Genomic DNA, 24,509 nt, shown 5'->3' with positions numbered 1-24,509 from the left:
TCAGCCACTTCAGAGGAGCGTGCAGGCGGATGTCCACATGCAGGCTGGGCTACTGAAAGCTCTTTCTGCCTCAACAGGAGAAAATTAAAGCACAGCATTTCAGGTATAGCACGCTCCCAGCATGGAGACTTCAGGTAAAGTCACAGCAGCACATCCAATTTCTGCCTTACACCGTTTGAAATACAGCAACTATAGGGTGCAGTCAAGTGTCATGATGCTCAGACACCTCCATTTTTCAAAACTCCTCCTTCAGGATCAAATATGAATGGAAATAAAAGAATACTGAGGAGCGCTTCCCTGCATGCTGATTTTACTGGAACTCAACATTCGGCTATGGGATGTTACAAAGAGCTGATCTTTTCCTCTTTTTAAGAAGCGGGGGAAGCTTGGAGGAAGATGATAAGGTGCAGAGGGGAGCGGGCAGTAAAATAGGACTTTCTGGTAGAGTGCTAGGACAGATAGTGCTCAATAATAAATCCCAGCTTCATGGAAGTTATTCCATCCGACCTCTGTTGCTGTGTCGATGCAGTTTGGAAAAAACACAAGTTAACACGAGTGACTAGAGACAAACTTTATAGTCACATTTGGAAGAGAATTAAACAACATATCTGAACACCACTCAAATATAAAATAAATATAAAACACATGTAATTATTTCTTATGTTACATTGCGTAGAGAAACCTTTTGTAATGCTGACACAGACAGCCTTCCTCAAGCAGCAGCCACATAGCTTCATAGTTGTCATATTATGCTTTCTAGATCAAATTACGCGTTTCAGAAAACAGGAAATGATTATGGACCATGAACACGTGCTGTTCTTGATAATCTCCCACCATCCAAACACACACGTGCACGTGCGCTGACAGGAAACCAGTCGGCAGCAATCATGTGTCTTCTCCGAGACGTCTGTGCAAATTCAGATGGATGAAACAGCTGGACTGTGAAACTTAACGGCTAATGAGCGAAATGACAATTAAGACTAATGAAAAGAGCATCCTCTCTATTCCAAAGATAAATAAACACACACGTCTCACTTTTGATTCATGCCCAGCTCCATCATGTTGAGCAGCAGCACTCCGAGCCCATTCACACTGGATCAAAACACACAAATCTAAATCTGCAGTGGCAGACCCCAGTCCATCATGAGGCAGAGACAAAAGCTCCTTTCAAATCAGCCCCGTCCATTAATGGGGCATTTCCAGAGAAGAGAGGTCACATTCCTCCATCTTACCAGCTAATAGCTGGCACTGAGTGATGCAGGGCCCACTTCAGGCTTCTTTCTGCTTATTGGTTGTATAATGAGGATGGCGGTTGAAGACTGTCCTGGGTGGCTCTGTGAAGCATAATGACTGATTCTGTCTTCTATCACTGCCTCACATCACATGAGATCATGTGAAAGTGGCTGCGTGAGGACAGCGGCGCTTTATCGTGCAGGGAGAGGTTGCTCTGCATCCCATTACATGAAGTGTTCTGGAAAGGAAGGCGATTTGCAATCAAGTGAAAACAAGATAACGCTGATGTGCAGCATACGTTATTAGTTTGGATGTTACATCAAAAGGGTGTCGGTCAGTGTGTTTATCAGCCTCAGTGTGATATTTGATGACATGATTTCATACAATACGTCCGTTCTGGCCGTCTTCGTTTGTGACTGCTTACGAGGGCACCTGCAGCTGAATCGCACGGATAAACATCTGTTTTTCTCGAAGGACAAATCTATGGCAAGCTTTCAAAACTCCAGAAGGTCATTTAACGCTGTTCTGAAGGTATTTAAGGTATCTTTAGGGACTCTTCTGCCCAAGTGCATCAAATATATTCTGTCCACTGCACAATGAAAGCATTTCAAACCACTGAAGCTGTCCCAAACCTTTCTTTAACCACACAAAGTTGCATATATCTACTTGCTGGATTCGCACAATGCATTAACTAAAAGAAAATTATTATCAGGTATACTGTAGCTGTGGTAAAGTCATGTGGTGTCATACAAGATGAGCAAGGACTTTTGTAGGATTAGGAACTACAGTAGAGTGGGAAACAGATTAAAAGTCTTTTATTATTCTGCAATAGAATCTATTGTTTTTGTCCAGGCGGGCAGAAAAGTCTTTGAAGGTTCTGGAAAAACCTTCAAAACAGCGGTAAGCAATGATAAATGACCTTCAGGGTTTTTGAAAGCTTGCCATGGATTTATCTTTCAGAAACAACAGATGTTAAACTCTGTAACTCGAATGTAAGGCTAATAAATGAGCAAAGAAAACAGGGGATATATCATGACCTACGCTGAAATTTTACAGCCCCCCACTCCAAAAAACATGGGACACTGTGTAAAATGTTAATGTGATAATGTGCTAATCCTTCTGGGCACAAAAACAGCATAAAGACAATATTTTCAATGTTTGACCTCATCTGTGTCATTGGTTTTTGGAAGTATCTGCTCATCCTGAATTTGATGCAGCAAAACGTTTCAAACAAGTCGGGACAGGAGCAACTAAACAGTGGGAAAGATGCTCCAAAAACACCTGTTTGGGATGATCCACAGGTAAATGAGTTAACTGGTAACAGGTGATAGCGCCATGATTGGGTATGAAACTGGCATCCTGGAAAGGCTCAGTCAAGGCTCAAGCGAGGATGGAGCAAGGTTCACCGCTTTGTGAACACATGATTGGATAGAGGAGATTACTGCATGGCCTCAGGGACACTTTGTAAAACTGTCATTGTTAAACAGGTCGTTTGCAAATCATTGCATTCAGTTTTTATTTGTTTCACACAGCATCCCAGCTTTCCTGGAATCGACGTTGCAGTTCATATTGAGCGCTGTCAAAGGGCAAAGATCACCTCATCAGCGTGTTACGCGATGCTACAGGCTTTATCATGTCATCATCTTCATCTGCTGTCAGTCATTCAGCTGTTGTTCCTTTGAAGAATCTGATCCAACAGTCTCTGCAAGAAAGACAAAAGACTCAGATTACTAAGACTCTAATGACAGAATGAGGGCTACAGATCATTGGTCCAGACCACGCTGTCCTCCAGCCTCAGGTGGGAATCAAACAGTCCTGTGCAAACACAGGACTGAAGCTCAATCCCTGCTGTCCTCTCACCCACTCTGTTCAGGTTTCCAGCCCTCTTTCAGGACCTGCTGGATCTCTGGCATCGGGCCTCTCCTCCATGTTATCTGCCACAGCAGCAGCGTGGGTGGAGCAGCTGTGTGTGGGCACCCACACTGTCTGCAGCTCGGCTGAATGGTGGCACTGCGCTGTAGCTCTCTCTGCCACTGAAGGGCCTTTTGTTTCCAGAGGAACACAGGCCTCATACACTCAGCACAATGAGTCTGTTCACGGGTTCGCTCCGTAATGAGGGAAACGGTGTTTGGCGCAGCGTGGACGAGAGCGACTGAAATTCCTCAAATCAAACTAGTTCTGTAGAGGGCGATAATTATTTACCGTGCAGTAAAAAGAACTAATTAAATGCCTCTGTAGTATAGGGTTTGGGGTTTTGCAGCTTTTCTAATCAAACTCAGGGGAGGCGTGCAGGAAAAGAGCAAAAGTTTGGCAGCAGCGACCTCTGGTGGAATAATAAACTCATTGCTCTGAAAGCAAAGACAAGCTCAAGAAATGCCTCAAAGCCTTTAAACTTTTAGAAATTGTTAGAACCAACATTTACATATTTTTTCCACGTTCACATCATTATCCATTTTTTGCTTCATTTTTCTATCTTTATTGATTTTTGTAATGTGTTTGCAGTTCAACATAGTCCCAAACAGTTCTTGTCTTGTAACTGTCTCCCTGTGGATATGTCTAATTCCTGTCTGTCTTTACATATGTCCTAAATCCAGCTGCCTTCTTGGCAGAATGAAGTTGAACTGAAGTGAATTGAATTGAATCTTTAACATTTCTTGGCATTCAGTGCAGCAGCACAAAATCAAAGTTCACCTCTGAGTGGGCACATAGAAAAAATATACCTGCAAGCCTACAAATACTACCATCATATTCTGGAGTATTTCAGTAAAAAACTAACATTTATAAAGCTGCTGATTAGTATTCTGAATGAAATATGTAATTTTGACGATAATGTTGGAGAAACAGTGACCGGAAACTCAATAAAAATGTGTCTTCCCCGTAACATAGTTGGCGATTTGAAGCCATTATTTTCACCAGCTGCAGTGCTGGCAGGGAGAGGAAAAGCTGCATTATTATTACAGCTCTTTAGTGTTGGCCATTACTGCAAAATGTTTTCACCCTTTGCAAGGTTTAATTGAGCTTGTAGGAGAAAGGTGTGTTATTACTTGCTCAATTGCGTGTGGGTCATAAACACAATTAATGTTCTGTTCAGTGTCTCAGGCAAGCACTTGTTAACACTGCACTGAGCTATTTTGAGGTCATTTGATTTATTTCATATTTCAGGGATTTGGTGATTCAGTGCGTCATTTTCTCTGCATACATATTTATCTAGAACAACTTCAGGGAGATCAAAATAAGCAGGTCTGGTGTTTAAATATTAAGAGATGGCCACTGGAACATAGGAATCAGTCTGTTTATGCTAATATCACATGGATCTTGTTCTATTTGCCACATTAAACGCTTGACATACAAAGATGTACAGATTACCTTTCTGAAGAGTTCAACTCGCTGCCTGTTGCTCAAGCACACCTCCTTCTTCTTCTCTTCCTCTTTTTTCCCCTTCACCTCTGCAAGCGTACTGTAACGAAATCAGCATTTGGACGATTGACTTTTATTATTGTTGGTAGAGTTGCTGGTCAAGAAAAAAATCACAGGTCAGGATTGATATCCTTTATCGAAAGACAATATTTATGAACTAAAAATTCAGTCACCTACAATCCTGTATATATAAAAAGCCCTTTAAACAGTTAAATTTGACTATTTTCTTATCTTAGGATACAGTCTGCTTACTATATCCAACACTACATTCTGTGTAGCATCATCTATCCTCAATCTAACATTTCTTCCTAGTCAGTGGTGGGTCTGTCAGGGAGGAAAATAAACAAGTGAGGCAATCAGAGCAAAAGTCTTGCCACAGACACAAGAACTGTGCATTTAGCATGGAGATCTCACAGATAGCGGCCTTGCCTTCACACGTGAGAGCAAAGCAAGAGATAAGGATGAAATAAGGAAGAAGCGTCTGACGTGGCGCCGCAGCAGAGATTGAGATGGAACTCACCGCTTAGATCTGAGCTGCATCTCCTTCCCGGTAATGGCTCTATCTCTGGGTTTGAAAAGGTTATCTGGAGACACACACACACACACACACACACACACACACACACACACACACACACACACACACACACGATGCTGATTGAGTCGAAGGCTCAAAAGCACAGTGAATCACAGTTTTTCTTGGTATTTGAAGAGACTGAAAGCCTCCTCTCTTACAATGTCCAGACAGAACAGACAAGATTATTTTAACTAAGGACATGAGTTTCACCTTCTCTACTGCCCCCATTATGAAGTTTTATTTTTTTTGTCAGCATCATAAACAGTCGAAAAATTAATGTCATTAAAAAAGAAAAAAGAAAACTCCCTGAACTTCTGCACCTCTGGTGTATGTTTCCCTTGCGGCCACTAGAGGGCAGAGAGAGCTACAAAACCTCAGTCACGAATCTTTAAATTCTTTATTGTTTGCTGCGAAAGCCCGGCACTCTGGATGGAAATCTCATCAGACAGAACACTGCATCAAGAGCTTAATGACATCTGAAGGACACAAAAATATTTCCACTGAAATCCAATGCTGGCAATCATCCTGAAACCTTGTTATTCAATAGAGGAGTACTTGCATAATATATGCACAATACAGCCATCTCTTACCTCAAGAGCCTTTTATTGTATCTAGTCACAGCTTAGCCCAGTGTGCCAGTTCTCTCTATCTTTCTCTCCTTCCTGCTTTTTTCTTTACCATTGGACTAAAAATACTTTAGCTGATAAATCAAGGTGAAAATGTCCTTTTTTTAAGCACATTTCAGATATTGGCTACAATTATGTGATCCATCCATTTTCTTTGTCCACTTCATTCATGTTATTGTATTTTTTCGTTTAGCTTTTCTTTGGGATTTCTGTTAATTAATTCCCTGTTATTGAGTAGTAGTGGTGGACAGCCCTGTCGACCGCTAACTCAGTATTCTGGGTTTCGGCAGAGGATTTTAGTGGATTTAACAACCCTTCAAGCAAAACACAAACATGGATATATTTTATAATTGAGCAAAATGTTGTTTATCAGCAGCTTAAATGCAAAAATATTGGTATAAGCCTTGAATAACAACACATATTGGCTAAAAACTACCCTCCTTGCTCTTTGTTCTGTGCCTGTATATGTGTGATTGGTCATGAGGCAAGCGGCCGCTGCAGCTGCATGGGGACAATGTGCAGCACGGTGCATGAGGGAGGTGAGGGTGGCTGCTGGCACAGTACCGTTGAGAGAGGTAGACCGGGCACTGCGGACTCTCCTCTGCTGGAGAGCAGCGCCCGGACGCGGGTTTGCTGAAGCCGCCAGCTCCCTCCTCTCCCGCATCCTCCGCTCCAGCTCTCGCACTCTGCCCTGGGAACGACTGATGAAGTCTGGTCTGGCCCTCTGCAGTGCCTCCTGCCAAAAACCAGAAACATATTGCTCTTTTGACAAAACATTTAAATCCAACCCTCCATTTCCAGCTCCGTCCACTCCAGAATATGGCCCCAAGGCATCCTATGGAAAACTCAGTATAAATGTGCTGCTGACAATGGAGTGTGTTTGTGTCGCTGTCTGCCTGGGGGTGGAAAATCCCCAAAGGGTTAAAAGATCAACCCGAGGGGTCAAATAATTAACAACATTGGGATTTTAAAAGAAAAACTTCCCTGTTCTTGATCACTGATTCATCTTCAAGCACAGCAAATTGTGTATTGAGAATTAAATCCTCAACCTTTTCCCTCTGAACTCACCTGTAGAGAGAAAGTTTCAGGTGGCCTTGCAGCACCAGGCGGGATGTGGCGCTGACCTGGGCTCGGATCTGGATCTGGGTGTGGCTTCATACGTTTCCCCTCATCTGTCACCACCAAGGCAGAGAAAATCAAGCTGTTTGCATTTCATTTACACCTGACTCGGCTTCACACGCCTGAGCGCAAGGCACGGATGCTCGACAGCCCTGTGGGCCTGCCATAGCATATTACTTCTTGGTATGAATCAAACAGGCACGGGATGCAAAGGCCGGTGAATTTCACCGTATGTGTATTGATTCAATCGAAGGCCGAGCGCTGAAAAGAAAGCGTCGAGCTTGCAACATTTCCAGTCAATTGTAACAAAAATCAATGTTTTATAGGGCGAGAAATTATGATTACATATGAGGGGAGGAGAGAGGTAATAATACCGGTGTTTCCCTGAGGTGATGCAGTGGAGTCCTTCTCAGATTTGCCATTTGGTGATTTACTCTTAATAAGTTGTCTTTGGAGTTTGATATTTGCTATGATGGCGGCTGCATTGAGGGCAACCACTTCCTCTGGAGACTGATGCGAGTGGGGATCTGAAACACAAGAGGGTTCGACGTGACCGAAGCGTAAGCAAAACATGTAATTTAACACAATTTCATAATGTCCGGCCTCGTCTGGAGGTTGCCCGTGCCGACATCACCAACGTTTAGCTTTGCAAAGTCGTAGCCTCAACACTCAAAATTTGTTTGCTTCTCTGCCAGTCGAGTGAATCTTCCCATCGCTGTGGAGGAGCTACGTTTCATTTGAGCGTGCTTCAGTGTATCAAACATTGAATTTAAATCATGTTGCCTCAGGCCTCGGATGACACTGTTAATGAATGCGATTAAAGAATAATTAATAATTTCACGCAGAGAAAATATATCATGAATAAAGAAACACACTTGCTCAGCAGAAAACTCCCTCCTCACATTACGAATTCACCTGAATATTCAGCATTCCTGAGCAATCGCTTGAGCTGACTGTTTCAGCCATTTTACATAATCAAACGGTGATTTGAGTCAGACTCAGCCGCAGAAATGAAGACTCGACTGCTTGAAGATTTGGCCTTAGACTTTCAACACTGAAGTCCCAATTTCGGAGCAGTGAAAGATGAATAAGACAGCAGCATTCAAGTCTTGCATGGCCCCACATCTTACATATTTGATTATTTATCTTAAGCATTGAAAGAAATTGCATCTGCAATTTATTCATGAAGACTTGTGATATGACTTAGAAGTGCTCCCAAACCTAAAAACAGCCCTGCATCATTCAAGGCTTACCTGAACCTTAAAGGAATGAGGGTTGACATTTGGGGAAATACATTTATTCTCTTTCTTTCCAGGAGTTAGATGAGAAGATCGACACCACTTTTTACACCTTCATAAAAGCCATAGCCAGGAGATGGTTAGCTTAGCCTAGCATACAGACTGGGAGGATGAGGAAACAGTCCCTGGCACCTGTAAAGTTAATTAATAAACGTGTTTAATTGTCTGTGCATGAGGGAGGTTCCAGGTAGCTGTAAAGATATAACATTTATTTAAGTCATTTAGGTGTTTGTGCTAAGCTAAGCTAACCATCTTCTTCCTGTAACCTCATAATCTTCTCGTCTAACTCTCTGTGAGAAAGCAAATCAGTGCATTTATACCAAAATGTCAAACCCAGCTCACGTCAACCGAATCCATAACCAAAAAGTCTGGACCCTAAAGTTAATAGATAACTTTGTGAAAATGGATTTTGGCCCCCGGATGTTCAGTGAGTCACCAGCTTGTGACTGTGTGACCAGATCTCGCTGCATTACAGGATCTGGATGGCGAAACTGATTCTAACATCCTTTCACCGTGTTTAGCAGCTTGTGATTTCTCCTCGTCCCTGTGCTGTCAGTGAAAAGTGGGGACTGGAAAAGATTATACCTGCAGAGAGGTGCGTGGGAAAATAAAGCAAGGTGAAAATGAGAAAGCGTCTGTGTTTGCCGAAGGGGCCTCTGCAACTAGATGGTGCTATCTGACAATGGCGCAGATATCGGGCACGGGTGTCAACTGCGCTCAAGGCGGCAGATGAAGGAGTCATCTCAATACAGTCTAATTATGCCTATCAGTAAGACATCAAAGGTGAAAGGCAATATCAAACCTGAGAGTTCAGCCCCAGAACGCTGAAGAGTGTGTAATAACTTCGAGCTAGAACACACAAATGGCACAAAGGAAGCGTATATTTAGACATCGCCATCCTTTGAAAGTGGAGATCAGAGACAAAGGGAGGCTGTGTGCTGACAAGAAGACTGTCAGAGTGGGACAGAGAAACCTACCTGGAGCCTTGATGAGCGTTAGACTGGGGGACACTCTCCTCTCTGCATTCTCTGGCGGCAGTCCTTCTTTCTTGCCTCCATTTGGCTCAAGGGCATCTGCCACTTTCTGACCTGCTTCTCTCCCTGCTGGTCGAGGGCTGATGAAGCTACTGTCTGAGTTCACACGGTTGATGTGGGCCTCTCGTGGAAGCCCAAAGCTCCATTTCCTGGCAACCGGTAGCGTCACATTCTCCTTGCTTGGCTCGGTGTGTCCGAACACATTGCCATAGCAGCTCTGTGGTCTGCTCGGCCTGTCCGATCTCCGTCCAACAGCTCTCAGAGGAGCCTCTGAGGGAGCGGGTGCCGCTATGGCGGGAGGGGTGCTCACAAAGAGACTCAGCGTGGATCTGTGTAGTGTTCCACCATTTCTCTCTGCATCTGAAGTGGATTTATTTGGTGCTGCAGCAGAGTTCGGCCTCTGTGTGGAATCCAGACGGTGATATGAAGGTGCTGCATTGTGTTGTGGATGGGTCCCCTGACTCCACATGCTGTTTTCCTTGTACACTCCCTCTGTGTAGCTGTGCCTGCACTCCGGGTGCCTCGTCCCAGATCCTGCTTTGGCTGGACTGTAGCTCTCCCTGTGCTCTGTCACTTTGATTATGGTAGCCTTTCTTCTGTGGACCACTGTGTCCAAAGCGCGGTTATCTGGTGGGGTCCCAGCCATTTTTGTGTTCTGGACAGGGCTGGACATCATCCTTTGCTCTGTCACTTTGACAATCGTGGCTTTCCTCTGCACTGTGACCTGGCTGGAGTTTGGGTCCATGGACTGGTGGGCTGGCGGCGGAGAAGTCGATTCATTTGACTGGGAGGAGTAGCTGCGGGCGTTGGAGCCAGGCAAACTGGCCGATCTGCTGACTTTCCTGGAGGAGATGGTGATGGAGGAGAAGCCGGCTTTGTTCTGAGGGATGATTGTAGTCACAGCAGAACCTGTTTGTATGTGTGAGGGCTGTGAGTTTGCTGTGCTCAGCGGGGCCGTCGCCCTTATAGGCTGAACACTGCTCGTCCTATGCAAAGGAGTGTATGACCTGCATGTCCCTGTGTTGTTTGTGCCTTGCAGCTGAGTGTGTGGTTTGCAGGGATCAGCAGAAGTTGGTGGATGTGCAGTATGCTTGAGGGGCGCGATACTGGTTGTTTTCATCAGAGGGGAATTTCTGTTGGGGTCTGAGCTGGTCCCTGTGGAGAGCTCATTGGACTGACTGCCTCCAGGGAAAGCTGACACCCTGCTGGTATTCCAGCCTCTCCTCAGAGCCGGCCAGCCCACAGGTCTGTCCCCTTCGTTGGCTGGAAAGCTTTGTTTTTCTGGCACCTACAGTGTGTGGATTAAACAGATTCTACGTGATAAATATCATTAATTATGCATGGAAACCCCATCCCACCCTCCTGTTGTTGCTGAAGTCTCTTGGTAAATGTTTTGTCATTAATCAACACAATGAAACATATGCTGTGCATTCATCTTGCCAATTTGAGCTGCCATTTTCAAGTGGCAACGTAACATAACCCATTTTAATACGACACGGGATACAGTACGGACAACATGACATCTCTCTAACACTGCATCTCAACAGCAGTTCAGCTGTCTTGTCTTTCTTCAGGGCTTTGCTGTTTGTTCTTTAGTCAGATGACTCTCCCTGTGCTTGACACAGTCAATGCCCCAGAAGCAATGGAAGCAGCAGCAGGCCAGCACACAGCGTGACTTATCCCTCACAGAATCACAGTGAGACCCTGTCCTCAAAAGAAACCGAGAGGCGAAAAAAGCGAAAGAAAAAAACATTGTCGGGCTCGAGGATTCTGATGGCGTTTATGGAGCATGGAGAAATGCTGATATGTCCCTGTTGCCTGGCAGTTTATGACGTGACGTACCTCCCTGATCCCTCATTTATCAGTGCTGCATAAAACATGGCAGCCATCTGTACTTATGTTTAAGGGATTTCAACAAAATGCTTCTCACTAAAGAGAGTAAAGTGTGAAGAAAAAAGCAGCACAGCGGCAAATCATCTAATTATTCATCATGTTTGTAGATACTTCATGTAGTCCACTCGCATATCCCTCAAATTATAATCAAATTCATATAAACACAAATCCAAAAGGCAGTTGCTGCTATTAAGCATGAACTACAGTCCACCTTTTACTGTTTCTACTACATTCTACTACTTGTACTTTTTTACTCATTGCATGTTTGCAAACTTTGTGTTAGACTAGTTTGCCATCTTTACAAAATGTCTTATGTTGTATTTCCTTGGGTAAATGCTGCTGCAGGCAGAGAGCACACAGGCCCTGACATCTGTATAATGATCCTTAAAACAAAGAGAGTCATTTCTTTTTGTATTCCAGTGACTGTTCTGTATTCAGAGTGTTTACAGGCGCTTTGACCTGCTGTATTTGCCAGTTAAACCACTCTTTCAAGCTCCATAGAGTATATTTTCTTTTCAGGACTTAGATTCCACAAAGTGTTTTGTCTCTGATCCCTTGGACTGCTCTGTCATAAATGTGTGGGGGGTGGATTGCAACATAAGTGATCATTCATTGGCATTTCTTTGTGTAAATGAGACTCTCTCATCACAGTAATGAGGGGTCAGGATGTGTTGGAGTCAAAGGTGTCCAGGAGGCGAGCGAATTGAATCTAAATTAAATAGAAATTGAAAGTGATAACTTTCATCTGTTGTATGTGCGTGCATTTACAATGTGAATTTAGAGCTTTTTCAACACAACATAACACAGTGGTTTGTCCAGTATTATCCACCAAGTCAACATTGACACACATCTATCATGGATAGAGATTGAAGACATGAGCCGTAGCATCAAAGCGTAACACAAGGCTTAGAGTCATCTCAGTATGCAGGCTGACATACACAACACACAGAGACCCGCTCATACCCATCGTAACATTCTACTGTTGTAGTCTTATCTCCTGCTTTATCCTGAGCTCAGTGTAAAAGTAAAAGAAGCAGTCATAGCTGAGGTGTTTTCAGGTACCTGTTTGGTAATGGGAGAGTCTTGACCAGGTGTCTGCCACGTCTTCACAGCCAAAGCACTCAGACTGGTACGACTTCGCTCCACCTCTTCATCTATGTATCAAGGCAAAACAAATGATCCACTGTCACATTTCTCACACAACCTCCTCTCTCTCTCTTTCACACTCACACACACACACACACACGCACACACATACAGGCGTTCCCCTGACTGCATGGTAATGTTGACACTGTCAATAATTGCCGCTGGCACAGCAAAGTGAATCCAGCACCACCCCGGAGCCACTTCTCTGCTTCCTCAGGAGACACAGCGACTTGACTGGTCTGCCTCTCAGCCCTGACTGATACTCTTTGCCCCCCCTCCCTCGCTGCCTGCCTGGCTGCATTTACACCTGCTGCAGTTACCATGGCGACTGGCTCTCACTTTGGGACAACCCTTGAATGCTGTGTGGATAATTTGCAGCGTTTTTTTTTTTTTTTCTTTTGAAGGGAGAAAAAAACAGACAAGGTGAAAATTGCACCACTTTGTAAATGTGATTACAGCCGAAAAACAAAAAATGTGTCTTTAGGGGTGTCATGAAGGACTCGAGTCTTTCTGACACATTGTTCCACCTGCTGCTATCACGGTATGTCCCATTTATTTCTCTGTAAAGGGCCATGTCATGGCCCCCCTGAAATGAGGTTCTCTCATTACCTCCACTAGCTGGGCTCAAATAACCTTTTTTATCCCCCTGAATCCACAGCTGACCTTAATATCCCAGAGGAAAATAAAGAAGCAAGGCCATATGGCAAATACCCTCTGAAGTCCCCATCCTCCCAATTTATTCCTCATCCTCATGAGTTTTATCAAAGTGTGAGCAGGGTGAAAATTGGCCAGCCTGTCTAAACATGAAGGCCCTTGGAGCGCCAGATCCAATTTTATTATAATTTGCTCATTAACATCAAGCCATTTTTTAGTTTGTTAAATGTGACTTTTATGGAGGGACGGGGCACTAAGTGTCTGGAATGAGACCTCGAGTCTGATTAAAACTACTTCTGCACGGGTTGTCAGCAACAACCAGAGAGAGAGTAAAAGGGAAGACACAAAACGAGATGAGAAAGAGGTGGGATCATTTGCTATCTGGAGTGTAACCGAGTCAATTCTTGTTGGAATAATTGTCTTTGGAATTTCTGATTTTCTTTCATTTGGTTTCAGATGTGGAATTATGCATTTAAATGAACTGACAGCCAAGCGAAAGCAACTAGCATAAAAACAAGACATATTTGGATGCAGTCCTGCATAGAGATGTTTGTTTCTTGTTGCTCGTCTTCGTGCAACTCATTGTTGGGATATCAGCTGTGGCCAATTTGTCTACATGCACCTGCAGTTTATTATTATTCACTGTGAAGTAACTAAGAATATGAATATTTATGGCCCATTTGATTGACTAGCAAGAAATTTATAATTTATCTAAGAGCATCGCTGGAAATATTATGTGCCAAATACAAAAAGCCACAAGTTGTTTTTTTCTTCGCCGTGCTTGTACAGCATATGGCTCATTGATAAAGGATTGCTAAATAAATAATAATAGTCTAACATGATTATATTTTTCATTATATCAGCACAGGCTGTGCATGTGGCTTTTAACCAGTGGTGTACATGATGTTATTAAGTTTGTGGTTTTTAAAGCACCTGCGCTTTCTATCAAACCTCCTCACTGCCATGGATGGACTGCTTTGATTTCTGCAAGCAGCCCGAGCCTTGCTAGGATAATCTATGTATAAACAAGGACAAGGTTGGAGGATCAAACCTCAGATCAAACCCAGAGAGTGTGGGGCTGCCATGTTCAGAGATTAACTGGGCTCCTTCTCCAATCAGCCTGCATCTCTCCTTATCTTTCCGCCTCTCACATCTTTCTTCGGCACCTTTTCAAGCCTAATAGCGCCTGTTTCCTTTACCTGCAATCCTGCCATGTAAAGAAGTACCAGTTGTACTTGAAATTGACTTTGCTTTTGGGGGTGTTGTTTAAAGTGATCATCCAGTCAGTCAGTGTGGAGCGTTTCAAAGAGGACAGGGGCAACACTGCTGCAAGAAACTGATTAGAGGCAGGTAAACTGTGTGGCAAGTCAGCCCTGAAATAAGCTGTTGTTCTCCCTCTGGCTAACCCGGCCTCTGCAGTTATCCTGTGGCCATATTTGTTCTAGCACTGATCAGGCAAAACATCAATTGAAACGAAACCTTTGTGTGTTTTAGAGATTTTTGTTGAGCAAGAGTTACTTCATGTTTTAAATTTGATTTCATCTATTGCTTTAAGGTATAACTCTTACATAATGAGCACACTCGCATAATTGTGCTTTTGTTGGAAATATGGAGGTATATATTTAATGTACCTGAAAACTCAGCTGTTATACAACTGTACTGGTAGGTCTGGAGACACTTGGATGTCAGTACATACCCTGGTGTCTGCTGGCTGTTGCTGGATTCTTCTGAAACGTTGGCGTGATGGGTTGTTTCAATTTCACCTGTGAAAAAAAGGCCTATTAGACGACTTGATTTCACCAAAAAGGTAAAAGGTTTTGAAACCAGTTTGACATCTTGAGAAAAACATTTATTCTCTATCTGACAGTTAAAAGAGAGGATCAATATCACTCTAATGCTTGTAGGGTAGATATGACGCTACAGCTAACACCAGTAGCCAGTTAGCTTAGCCTCTCCCAAACACTGAACAACGAGGGAAAAGTCAACCCTGCCTCTCTCCAAAGATAACAAAACGCCTGTACAACTAACTAATTAACACTTTCTATCTTGTTTGTTTAATCCCTTAAGAAAACCAAAAACCTAAAAAAAAAAAAAAAAAAGGGCTGTTTCCCCTTGTTTCCAGTCATATTGATCTCCTCATCTAACTGTAGCAAAGAAAGCAGTACGTGTGTTTCCCCACAATTTCTACTAATCCATTCCTTTAAGTAAATCTCTAAGAACTAGAGCTCATTATAGTTAAACCAACTTTTAATTTAAAGGACCAGTGTACTGGTATCCAGCGCTGAGGTTGCAGATTACAGCTAAATGAATAGGGTTGGGGTTTAGGGGTAACACAAACCCTAATGCTCCTTTTCCAGGCATGCAGGAAAACCTACTGTGGCTACATAACAAGTTAAAAACACAACGGGCGCTCTCTAGCGGCAGTATTTAGTTTGCCTCTTCTGGGCTACTGTAGAAACATGGCAGTGCAACATGGCAGACACTGTAGAAGAGGATCTTCTACCTCAGTAGATATAAAGGGCTCATTCAACAAAAATGTAATGATTCTTATTTTCAGGTGAGTTTACATCAATGAAAACACATTTCATTCAATTTCTGCAAATAGACATCGTGGTCCTTTAAGCTACTGTAATGAAATTCCACTTCCAGTGTAGAGTCACAAGGGAAGGGATGTGCTTTGTGCATCAGTTCAGTCAAACCTCTGGTACAGCACAGCAACTTATCGACTTTGATGTCATATTATCAGTTCACTAAGACTGCAGATTGACTTGCATCCTTTCAGGGCACAAAGCTCTATCTCTGCCACCACAGCTCCAAATGAGTCGTAAACCTTTCGAGAATGCGTCGAGTTCCTGCAGAGTAAGCTGTTTTCAAAGTACGCCGGAGCTCTGCCTTCTCCCTGGGTAACTGAGACTAGACTACAAATGGCTCTCTGTGGCGCTGTGTGTGTTTTAGTCTGCCTTGCCGTGGCACTACGCACCATCACCTCCATTACACGGCACTTTACCTTCAGACTTGCAGAGCCCACACTGTCTAACTAACATGTAAGGATCACAATCACACAGCCTGAGAGGATGTCAGTGCCAAATCCAGGCTAAATCAGTCAAGCGTCTTTGCAAAGACCTGTTTTAAAAGGTTGATACCCCAAAGAGCAGACTCTAAAGCTGTTCTGAGTTTTGTCTGAGACAAGAATTCTCAGTGCTCCAAAATATGTGCAAGAAGGCCTGAAACTGCCAAAATGAACAAGGTTGCTTACTTTTCGAGGGTACGGTTGAAGAATTCCAGAAACTTTTGAAGCATCAGAAAATGCTCTGTTAGAAAACTTTATGCTGAAGATTTTGTTGGCTGTTGTAAGTGTTTTACCTGGCCAGCAGCGTGGTCCAAAACCTGGCTTTGGTTGCAAGCATCAGCCACCATCACTCTTCTCTGAATAGGCAGCCACCCAATTTTCACTGGAGCAAGATAACTGAGTTGAGTTTGTTCCGTCCTTGGGGCCTGTGTGATATGAGCTCTTTCCCAGCTTCCTCTGCGCTCTGGAGGAGAAAAAAACCCCGTCTGGAGGGACTCCTGGCTGCCCAGCGAACTCTCACACAAGCCGGGACTCCCACATGAAGAGGAACCCCTGCTGAAGGAGGGAATACCCGGCTGTCTCCCTGTACGTCCGGCTGGCGCTTTGTGGAGAGCAGACATGGATGTTGTCTGATCATTGAAAGCTGCATCATGAGCTGGGGCTCTGAGAAAATCGCTCTGCATCCTCTGCAGGTGCTCCAGCCAGTTGTCCAGCTGCCCCCCTTCAATGGCACTCTGGGGCCGAGGTGCACGCGGGGGACGAGAGACTTGGGGCAAAACCTCCCCCTCTGCTATTAAGCTGTCCCAGTAGGACTCATCTCCTGATCTCCTCCAAGCAGGAGCTCTTCGTAGGTGGGCAGCTGGCCTGCGGAGAGTCATCCCTCTGGTGCTCAGGTAACCACTCACAGCTCTCGAGTTTCAGCCCTCGATAAAAGCCCTTTACAGTGGAGGTATTAATGAGAATCCTCTGGCTCAACTGGACTTCTTACCATGAGGCATGCCAGAAATGCACTGCCTGGAATTAGTGGCTACAAGAATGCTGGAGGTCATCTTTGTTACGGATCTGTTATGAAATGGTACCAGAACACAGTTCAGAATGAGAAATAAGTGCATGTTATTGTCAATCACACTTCAATTTCCTGCTTTCATTACACCGCACCACAGTGCTGCTGATACTCTTACTTACCATTTACTGACAAACCATCCTTTTTCACTTGCCTCCAACTCTCCTCAGTCTTCAGTATTTAGGAAGTGAACACTCTCTGTCTTGATATAAACTAGGTACTAGTGGGTACTGTCTCCAGGCAGGCATATAGCAATGTGAGGGATGCTTTGGTGAACAAAAGAGTCACTGAGCACAAGGGCTGAACACCCAATACAGAGAGAGAGATGGAAGGAGACAGAGGGGTGGGCGGGCTTCAAGGGAAAACAAACACTTGTTGGTGCAACGCTTGACGTAACAAGATGTCCATTTAAACAAAGATCGTCATTAACATTTGACATTTTAATTACAAAACCGTCTCGATTTGACGTTTCTGCGGGTCACACACGCCACCACGCAATCTTTAAAAGAGGGAATCAAACTTGCTGACATTCAGGCGTCCTTACAAATGATAGAGCATCACTAATGAGCAGATTATCCACGTTAGTCCATGAGTCACTTACTGCTTCAGAAATCCTCTTTGTAAGAATTCCCCCTGTTTCTGCTCTTCCCTGTGATCTCGTGGTTGGTGGCTGATGATGAGGCATTGCTGTCCTCCAGCCTCTATCCGAGCCATGTGACTTTTGCGAGACTGTGTTAAAAATGGGCCAGTGTCCTCTTGGATAAGTAACTGTGACCCACATGATGTCCCACAATGCATGAGTGAAGGGTATTTACAAGACAGAGGAAACTTGCCTCCAGCTGGAGGCAAGATTGCACTTTGGATTTTTATTTGGAAGCAGTTAAACACAGATCTGCAAAGATACTAACTTCTTCCAAAAACGAATTGGCAGTTGCTTTGATGTTTAATGAATTTCCGTGTTTCTCAGTGGATTAACAGTCCCCAGATTTCCTTTAAAGCAACATCAGCCCCACTTGGTGCAATAACATTTTCTGAAAGTCTTTCAAAGACAGAGATAAGACAGATATCTTAAATATCAATTGCTGTGACCTGTTTTAAGACACCTTATCAAGCTGAGAAGCTACAAACAGAAGGAATAGTAAAGCAATTTGCATCTTTTTGTCTGCTCTGCCTGAGAGATAACATCAAAACAAATCAAAAACTCAAATAAGTAAAGGCAGATTTGTAAAAGATTCAAAAGAGCTAGAGTCTTGTGTGGGAGAATAAGTTTGAAAGCGGTTGCGCCCTCTGCTGGCAGTACCCCAAAACGACAAGTGGAGAAAGTATAAGAGGGCATGAGGTCACAAGTTTCTCTAAAAGATGGGACGCACAACATTTCTGCAAACAAGGTGGATAAAAGATGAGCGGATTTGAATGCGTGCACCAGGTGGGACCCCTGAAGCCTTTTATTTAGCACCTGGAGCTCTGAGGAACAGCCCTCTTCAGCTCAGCATGTCACTGCTCAGACTCACAGGCTCACTTAACAACACTGGACGCAGACTGCATGAAGCCTGTGGTCGAGGAACAAGCTCTGTGCATGTGTTTTAACATGCAGCAGCACCACGAAGAAAGGTCGCCTTCAGAAACATCTGTTTTACAGTAACACTGCAATAATTGTTTAAAGTGAACAGTATGTGGGTCATTAGTGTGGTCTTTACGATTTATTTATCTCAAGATGAGTGAAGCAGAAAAATTATTATGCCTGTTTAAAAATTAAAAAGTACCTTTATTCAAATCCCGCCTTCCTTTCAATCACATGCAAGCTTATCCAAACCCAGTCTCCTCCACATGTGCACGAGTTCACCATTGCTGGCAGAATTAGTGCAGCTTATTCTTTAATTTCATTTATCATTATCACATGTATTAATCTCATACTTTGTAAGGGGATATCTGTCTTTAGTTGTGTGTCTTTTTGCAAGTCAGTATATAGTCAGAGGCCAAGTAGACTCTATGTGTGCACATGTAAGTTGTATTTTAATAGACATACGGCTAAAAATAGAAATAAGTAGGTGAAATATCAGTGTATTTATAGTTTATATATATATTAGAAATAACAGTGTATGCACAAGTCAAGTGTTTCATGTAAACTCTGAACAAACAGGCTGCAAATAGTGCAAATTAATAAATATTGCATGAGTGGATAAAGTACTAGATTACTTTACATACATGAAGCGGGTGGTTATGTGCACTGTATATATGCAGTGCAAGCAGCTTGCAGGATTTACAGATGGGTGATTTTATTCACAATTGTGATGTGGAAAAGTGATGAACATATAAGAGCTCACACTCTCATATGAAAGATTTGTGTTCGTGCACTGGTGGATGGGACGAGGACGAGGCTCACACCGTTTATCAGCAGCTCATGTCGTATTTCTAATAATACGCCGCTGCAGATGAACGCGGTCCACTCGCAGCTCACGCAGAGCTTGTCATCGGCCGTGCGGCAGTTTCCGCCTCGGTGCAAACAGCAGTGGAAGTTTAGCAGGACGCCTGCAGGGTGAAAAAGTTGTGATCCCTTCCTCCCCCTGGCGGAGCGTCCTGTCACTGGTGGAAAATGGCTGCTCGGAGTAGCTCCCCAAAGCTGAGAGAAAACTGAAAAAAAGTCTGCATTAATACCAAGAGGTCTCATCTGGACCCTCTCTAACAGGCTCAAGGACAACTCGGGGAAGCCTCGACACTGAGAATGTCTCGCTGGGTGCCCACCAAAAAGGAAAAGTATGGTGTTGGTACGTAAAGAAAAACTTGCATGCTCCATCGTTAGCTCGTCCTAGCTCTCTGCGCTCAGATTGCACAAGTTTGGGAAGGATTGTGATTAGAAAGCGGGCGGCTGTGCTGTTTCTCGTGCGGCTCTACGCGGGCTTTAATTTGACTCGAATTTGCCTAAACTGTGGGAATCTCTTGTCCCGTATTTGCCGGCTAGTTTGCATGAAACGCCAAACAAGGAATGTGTTTCTATTGTGAGGAAGAGGACTGTGGATTGGGAATTGTTAAGAGGCGCGCCTTGTTCCAGCGCTGTTTCCTGTGTTCTGGGGCCTCCGCTGCAAACTGCCTCGCCAGAAACAGGCGACACATCAGCTCTTTTGCTTTGCTGGTTGCTTGTGTTGACCGCTCCATCTTCTGCTCTAAAAAGCCTTTCTTGTTGGTTATTTATTGTGACTTCCTCTGCTGCTTTGAGAGCAGCCGCCCCGTCCCGTTTAGCCTCCAGTCTCTCCTTTACGGCAAAAAGTGTGTAAGTTGGTATTACTGAAGGTAAAATACTACAAGGCCAACAAAGCCACCAGCATGAATATTAATAATAATTAAATAGGGCATTTTTTAAACACTTATCTCACTGTACAGCAGTTATTGAAAGGTATTTTCCTTCAGGCGCAGGTGAACCATTTTATTTGAAGGACCCTCCTTTAAAGGGTGCTTTACATAAAGTGAACAGAGTTTTGTTTATTTACATTTTGTGCCTGCGACCACAAAGCTTTTGGCCTTACATGTACCTCTTGAATACATTTCCATAACCATTTACACAGCAGATAATACACGTTTGTGTTAATGATTGTTTTTCTGATAGTGTCATTTGACCAATTGATGGATTTTTATATAAATAAACTAAACCACACTGAAGAAGGCAAGATAGCCAGAAGGGCTTAAAGCCTCTTGTGTTGGAGAAGAGTGTATTTAATTTCGATGGCCTCTGAATAGGTGTTATGAAATATGAGGGCAACCCCATCATGGCTAATCACGCTCACTGGGCCACACTTGAATGCCTGAAATAATGGTATAATGGAACTAATCCGGATTTTTCTGGGGGTCCCCTGGAACATCCTGGTCCCGTTCAGCCCGCAGTGCAGCAAATGACACGTGTTTTCCAGAAGAATCTGGTTTCACAACAATTTACGGTTGTTGGTAATGTGTGTCATGCACCCACCGCATGCATCCCCTTTTAGCTGCGTCCATTAGCGGGACCGAGGGCTTGCAGCTGTGTGAGGGATGCTGATGCTGATTGATGGATGAGTTCAGCAGGTGACGCCAAAGCTTTGATTGGCGCCTCCGACTCCAGCTTCCAAATGAGCTCTGCTGTTTTCAGTCCGGTCCACGCTTCATGAGCCTGTGGTCACAGCAGATACGGTTTGCTGTATAAATGGGAGTGCGTGAAAGGTATACTGTTCTGACGCTAATGATTGCCTCAATGCATTCTCAAACATCCATGAGATCTTGAAAGTGGAGGTTCTTCAAAACATCTCGGAGAAAGTTCTCAAAGGGTTCCCTGAGTGCAAGAGTGGATGTCAGAGTGCAAGAGAGAGGCAGCTGCCGCATCACTGCTGCAGAGGATTGGTGGGGTGCACATCCATTGCACTTTTAATACTTCATGTGTTGACCAAGAAGCACTAATGAGCACTCTGTGAGACCTCTTGTCCCGGCAGTACTCACTGTGGACCCATTTCTGTTTCAGCAAAACTTTTGTCATTGCGTTCACTACTCTCATAATGGCCCCATGGCTTTATTAGCGTATGCAGGAAAACCTTCTCCTTTATTCTGTTCACAGCAGTGTTAATAATAAATGCTGCTGTCTTCTTACATAGAGCATGGCAGTGATAATAAAGGGCTTTGTTATCAGACCAGTAGATTCACATTACAGTGTTTGGATGGTCGTGGAATCGAGGCTGTGCACTGTAGCTTGCTCCAACACCAGTATTGGAAATTAAACCACATTAGATTTGTGTGACAGTAATAGCTGAAAAACAGAAATCTGTGAAAAGTTTGTGGTTTTGTTTGTCTCTTTGTTTTCTCTGCTGGTTGTTACGCTCCTCTGTGTGGCCTCAGCAGCTGATTGGCTTCAGTGAGATCAGATGAGCTTTCGCTGAGCACACCTGTTCTAATTAGAACTGGCTGATATATTAGTTTTATACCACTGTTGTGTTATAAGACAAGATATTGTCCTTGATTTTATCGTAACATCATGGTTAAACCTGTAACTACCTTATGTTGCGTTATGATGCAAGTTGGATTTCCTTTTTCAGTAATTTCTTACGCATATCTCTCAAGTCATCGTTCGTTATACTGCCCCTCCTTAGCTGTAGTGACATGACAACCTGCAGACTCTCTGCACATCATCAAGTCCATTTACCTAATTACTGTACTTAAAGGGGCGCTTTGGGATGTTCTTGTAAACAAACAAAAATTGTGTTTACGTTCAGTGTTAATCGGCAAAACTCACTGTGTGTTGCTGAGGTCTAACAAATGTGTCAGTCACCCAGCATTGTTTATTAGGTTGCCATCTTCTCCTTTCCTCCAGTATTTGGTGCATGGCAGCACATTTTGGCATGTTACCGCCACCTGTGGATTGGTGGAATAGTGCAACAGTATTTTCAGGGCTGTTTATCTCTTCAAAACGGGGCAACCCAACGGGCCACACTCCCAGAAAAGCAGCTCCGTAGCACTGCTAGAGGTCTAAAACGCCACAGGATGATGTGTAGAAATACTGCTCGGGCTGTATTTACCAGGGCTAATGCAGACAGAAGCGTACCTTTTACCACATAAGCAGACAAAAGAATAAGAATTAATGGAAATTGATTAATTAAATCGTGATGAAGCCGCACCCCACATGGTAGCAGCTGGCTAGCAGAAACTAGCAGAAAGTGCTAAAAAGTTATCAACTGTGTACCTTGCTTTAAGCTACTCTCTGCTGGTTACCTGAAAATATAAAAATGTATTCACTCCAGTAATATCGTCAACAGCGGCCATTTTTCTGCATAATAAGCACTTTTACTTGTGGTACTTTGAGGACACTTTGCTGATACTTATACACTCCCACTTACTTTAAAATACAGGCCTTTTGCCTGTACTGGAGTGTTTTCACATTGTTGTAATGTTACTTTTACTTACAGAAAGAATCTGTTAAACCTGTTCCCATTGAACGAGTTTGGTTATATGAGCACCTTGACTTGATTGCGGAAACCCATGTTCTTAATGCGCCTGGAATCCCCTGTAACTCACCAGAGGCAGCAAACCTTAATGCTTTTTACATTGTTTTCTAAGGATAATTAAGACCCGGAGGCATTAGCTCGATTTCCTCCTCCAAACAATGTCTTCAGTTCCACTGGCATGTTCAGAATGCTGCCTGTCAGCCCGGATTTAACTCAGCTGATCTGGTGAATTGACAGAATTCATTGGCATTCATGAGGCGGTCACACACACAAAGAATTTTCGACTGTTTCCAAATGGACGTTGCGGTTTTGGGCTCAGGGCGTGACTTCATTCCACGACCCGTGTTCCTATCGTAAAAGAGGAGTAAGGCAATCCATTTGTCAAAGAAATGTTAAAATCATATCTCTCCTGACCTTGAGCTAATTTCATTACACAGTTCTGTTCTTGTCAAATGCCAACCAGCCCGGCATAAATCAAAGGGATCAGGAGTTGCGAAGCCTAGTTATTCTTGTGGCATCTCAAAAGTGATTTAACAGGGCCTCGGGGAAATGTTTTTAGCATCTCTGGGTTCTGTGATGAATTAACCAGAAATACTTTTTGATGCTAATTTCAAGTGTTGTCTCATTAATTCTGTTTCATCAGGATGCTGCTGTTCCTTAAGAGAGACTTCAGAGGGTTGTGGTTCTAGAAAGCAAGCCAGGGAACACCAAGCAGCAGGACTGTTTACTGGATCTACACATCACTGTAGAGACATAAGAGCAAATTACATTTGAGAGCATGTGCTGTCGTGAGAAGTGTTTTCCACTCCGTGGTGCGTCTCCCTTTGTAATTTAGCTTGAAGTAATCTAACATAATACCAGCTCAGAGCATAGAAAATGCTATGATTGTTCAACATACGTTTGGACGGTTACCTCTTCCCCCAGCTTGCAGTTGCAAGGAAGTGGTGCTTCCTGTAGGTCAGATCACACACCGGCGGTTTATCTAACGCGACAACTGGCCACACACACATGCACACCGAGCTATAAACGCTAGCTCTGGTGAGGCTATGATTCATATTCTTGAACTGGTGTGTGGCAGACTGCAGGGCCAACAGGACTGACAAGCTAGACGGCTCTCATTTGGAACAGGTTAGCGGTGAGTGACACATTGGGAGCAGAAAATAGAGTCGCAGTCGCTTCGTCTCTTCACTGAGGGCATAACTAATTTGTGAAGCCCCCACCCTGCACCCAAGAAAACCATCTCCCACCCACAAGTGCAGTAAGCTAACAAATATGGTTGCAATTAAAACGCAGTCTCGGTTGCTACATAAATTCTAACCATGTGTTTTAAACTCCCTGCCTCGCGTTTTAACCCCGTCTCACAGCCCAGACTGAGGCCGTTTGGTGTAAAATATGGGAGGGTGAAATTTGAGTTATTCCCTT

At 43.7% G+C, this 24,509-nt stretch overlaps 2 protein-coding genes across 4 annotated transcripts in view; one reads left to right on the top strand and one right to left on the bottom strand.

Annotated features, from left to right (window-relative positions):
* Window positions 1-557: 557 nt before the first annotated feature.
* c21h10orf90 (chromosome 21 C10orf90 homolog) lies at window positions 558-17,367 on the bottom strand. Of its 2 annotated transcripts, XM_070989875.1 has the most exons (11): window positions 17,253-17,367; window positions 16,361-17,129; window positions 14,694-14,760; window positions 12,260-12,351; window positions 9,248-10,592; window positions 7,347-7,499; window positions 6,922-7,025; window positions 6,418-6,589; window positions 5,171-5,234; window positions 4,600-4,690; window positions 558-2,935 (listed from the first exon to the last, which is right to left on the bottom strand). In XM_070989875.1, the coding sequence occupies exons 2-11, from the start codon at window positions 16,943-16,945 to the stop codon at window positions 2,897-2,899; spliced, it is 2,712 nt and encodes a 903-aa protein (XP_070845976.1). In that variant the 5' UTR covers window positions 16,946-17,129; window positions 17,253-17,367; the 3' UTR covers window positions 558-2,896. The 2 variants fall into 2 exon arrangements, with proteins under 2 accessions (XP_070845976.1, XP_070845975.1); XM_070989874.1 differs by lacking the exon at window positions 558-2,935 and having other exon boundaries at window positions 3,967-4,690.
* Window positions 17,368-19,724: 2,357 nt separating this feature from the next.
* dock1 (dedicator of cytokinesis 1) overlaps window positions 19,725-24,509 on the top strand; it is a 180,790-nt gene continuing 176,005 nt past the window's right edge. For both annotated transcript variants that reach the window (XM_070990099.1, XM_070990098.1), the window contains exon 1: window positions 19,725-19,895. In XM_070990099.1, the coding sequence (XP_070846200.1) occupies window positions 19,853-19,895 (43 nt within the window). In that variant the 5' untranslated portion in view covers window positions 19,725-19,852. The remainder of the gene's footprint in view (window positions 19,896-24,509) is intronic.

Source organism: Chaetodon trifascialis, chromosome 21 (genome assembly GCF_039877785.1).
Source record: "Chaetodon trifascialis isolate fChaTrf1 chromosome 21, fChaTrf1.hap1, whole genome shotgun sequence".
Lineage (NCBI taxonomy): Eukaryota > Metazoa > Chordata > Actinopteri > Chaetodontiformes > Chaetodontidae > Chaetodon > Chaetodon trifascialis.
Note: the sequence above shows the minus strand (reverse complement) of the source record. Positions and strands in the feature narration are given on the sequence as shown.

What these genes read in the sequence shown, in the direction of transcription:
- c21h10orf90 (XM_070989874.1), bottom strand. Translation starts at nt 16,945, where the DNA reads ATGACTCTCCGCAGGCCAGCTGCCCACCTACGAAGAGCTCCTGCTTGG. An exon ending in CTGAAACTTTCTCTCTACAG is followed by an intron (nt 6,590 to 6,921) that starts GTGAGTTCAGAG and finishes GGTTTTTGGCAG; the next exon opens with GAGGCACTGCAGAGGGCCAG. An exon ending in ATGCAGCTCAGATCTAAGCG is followed by an intron (nt 4,691 to 5,170) that starts GTGAGTTCCATC and finishes ATTTCGTTACAG; the next exon opens with TACGCTTGCAGAGGTGAAGG.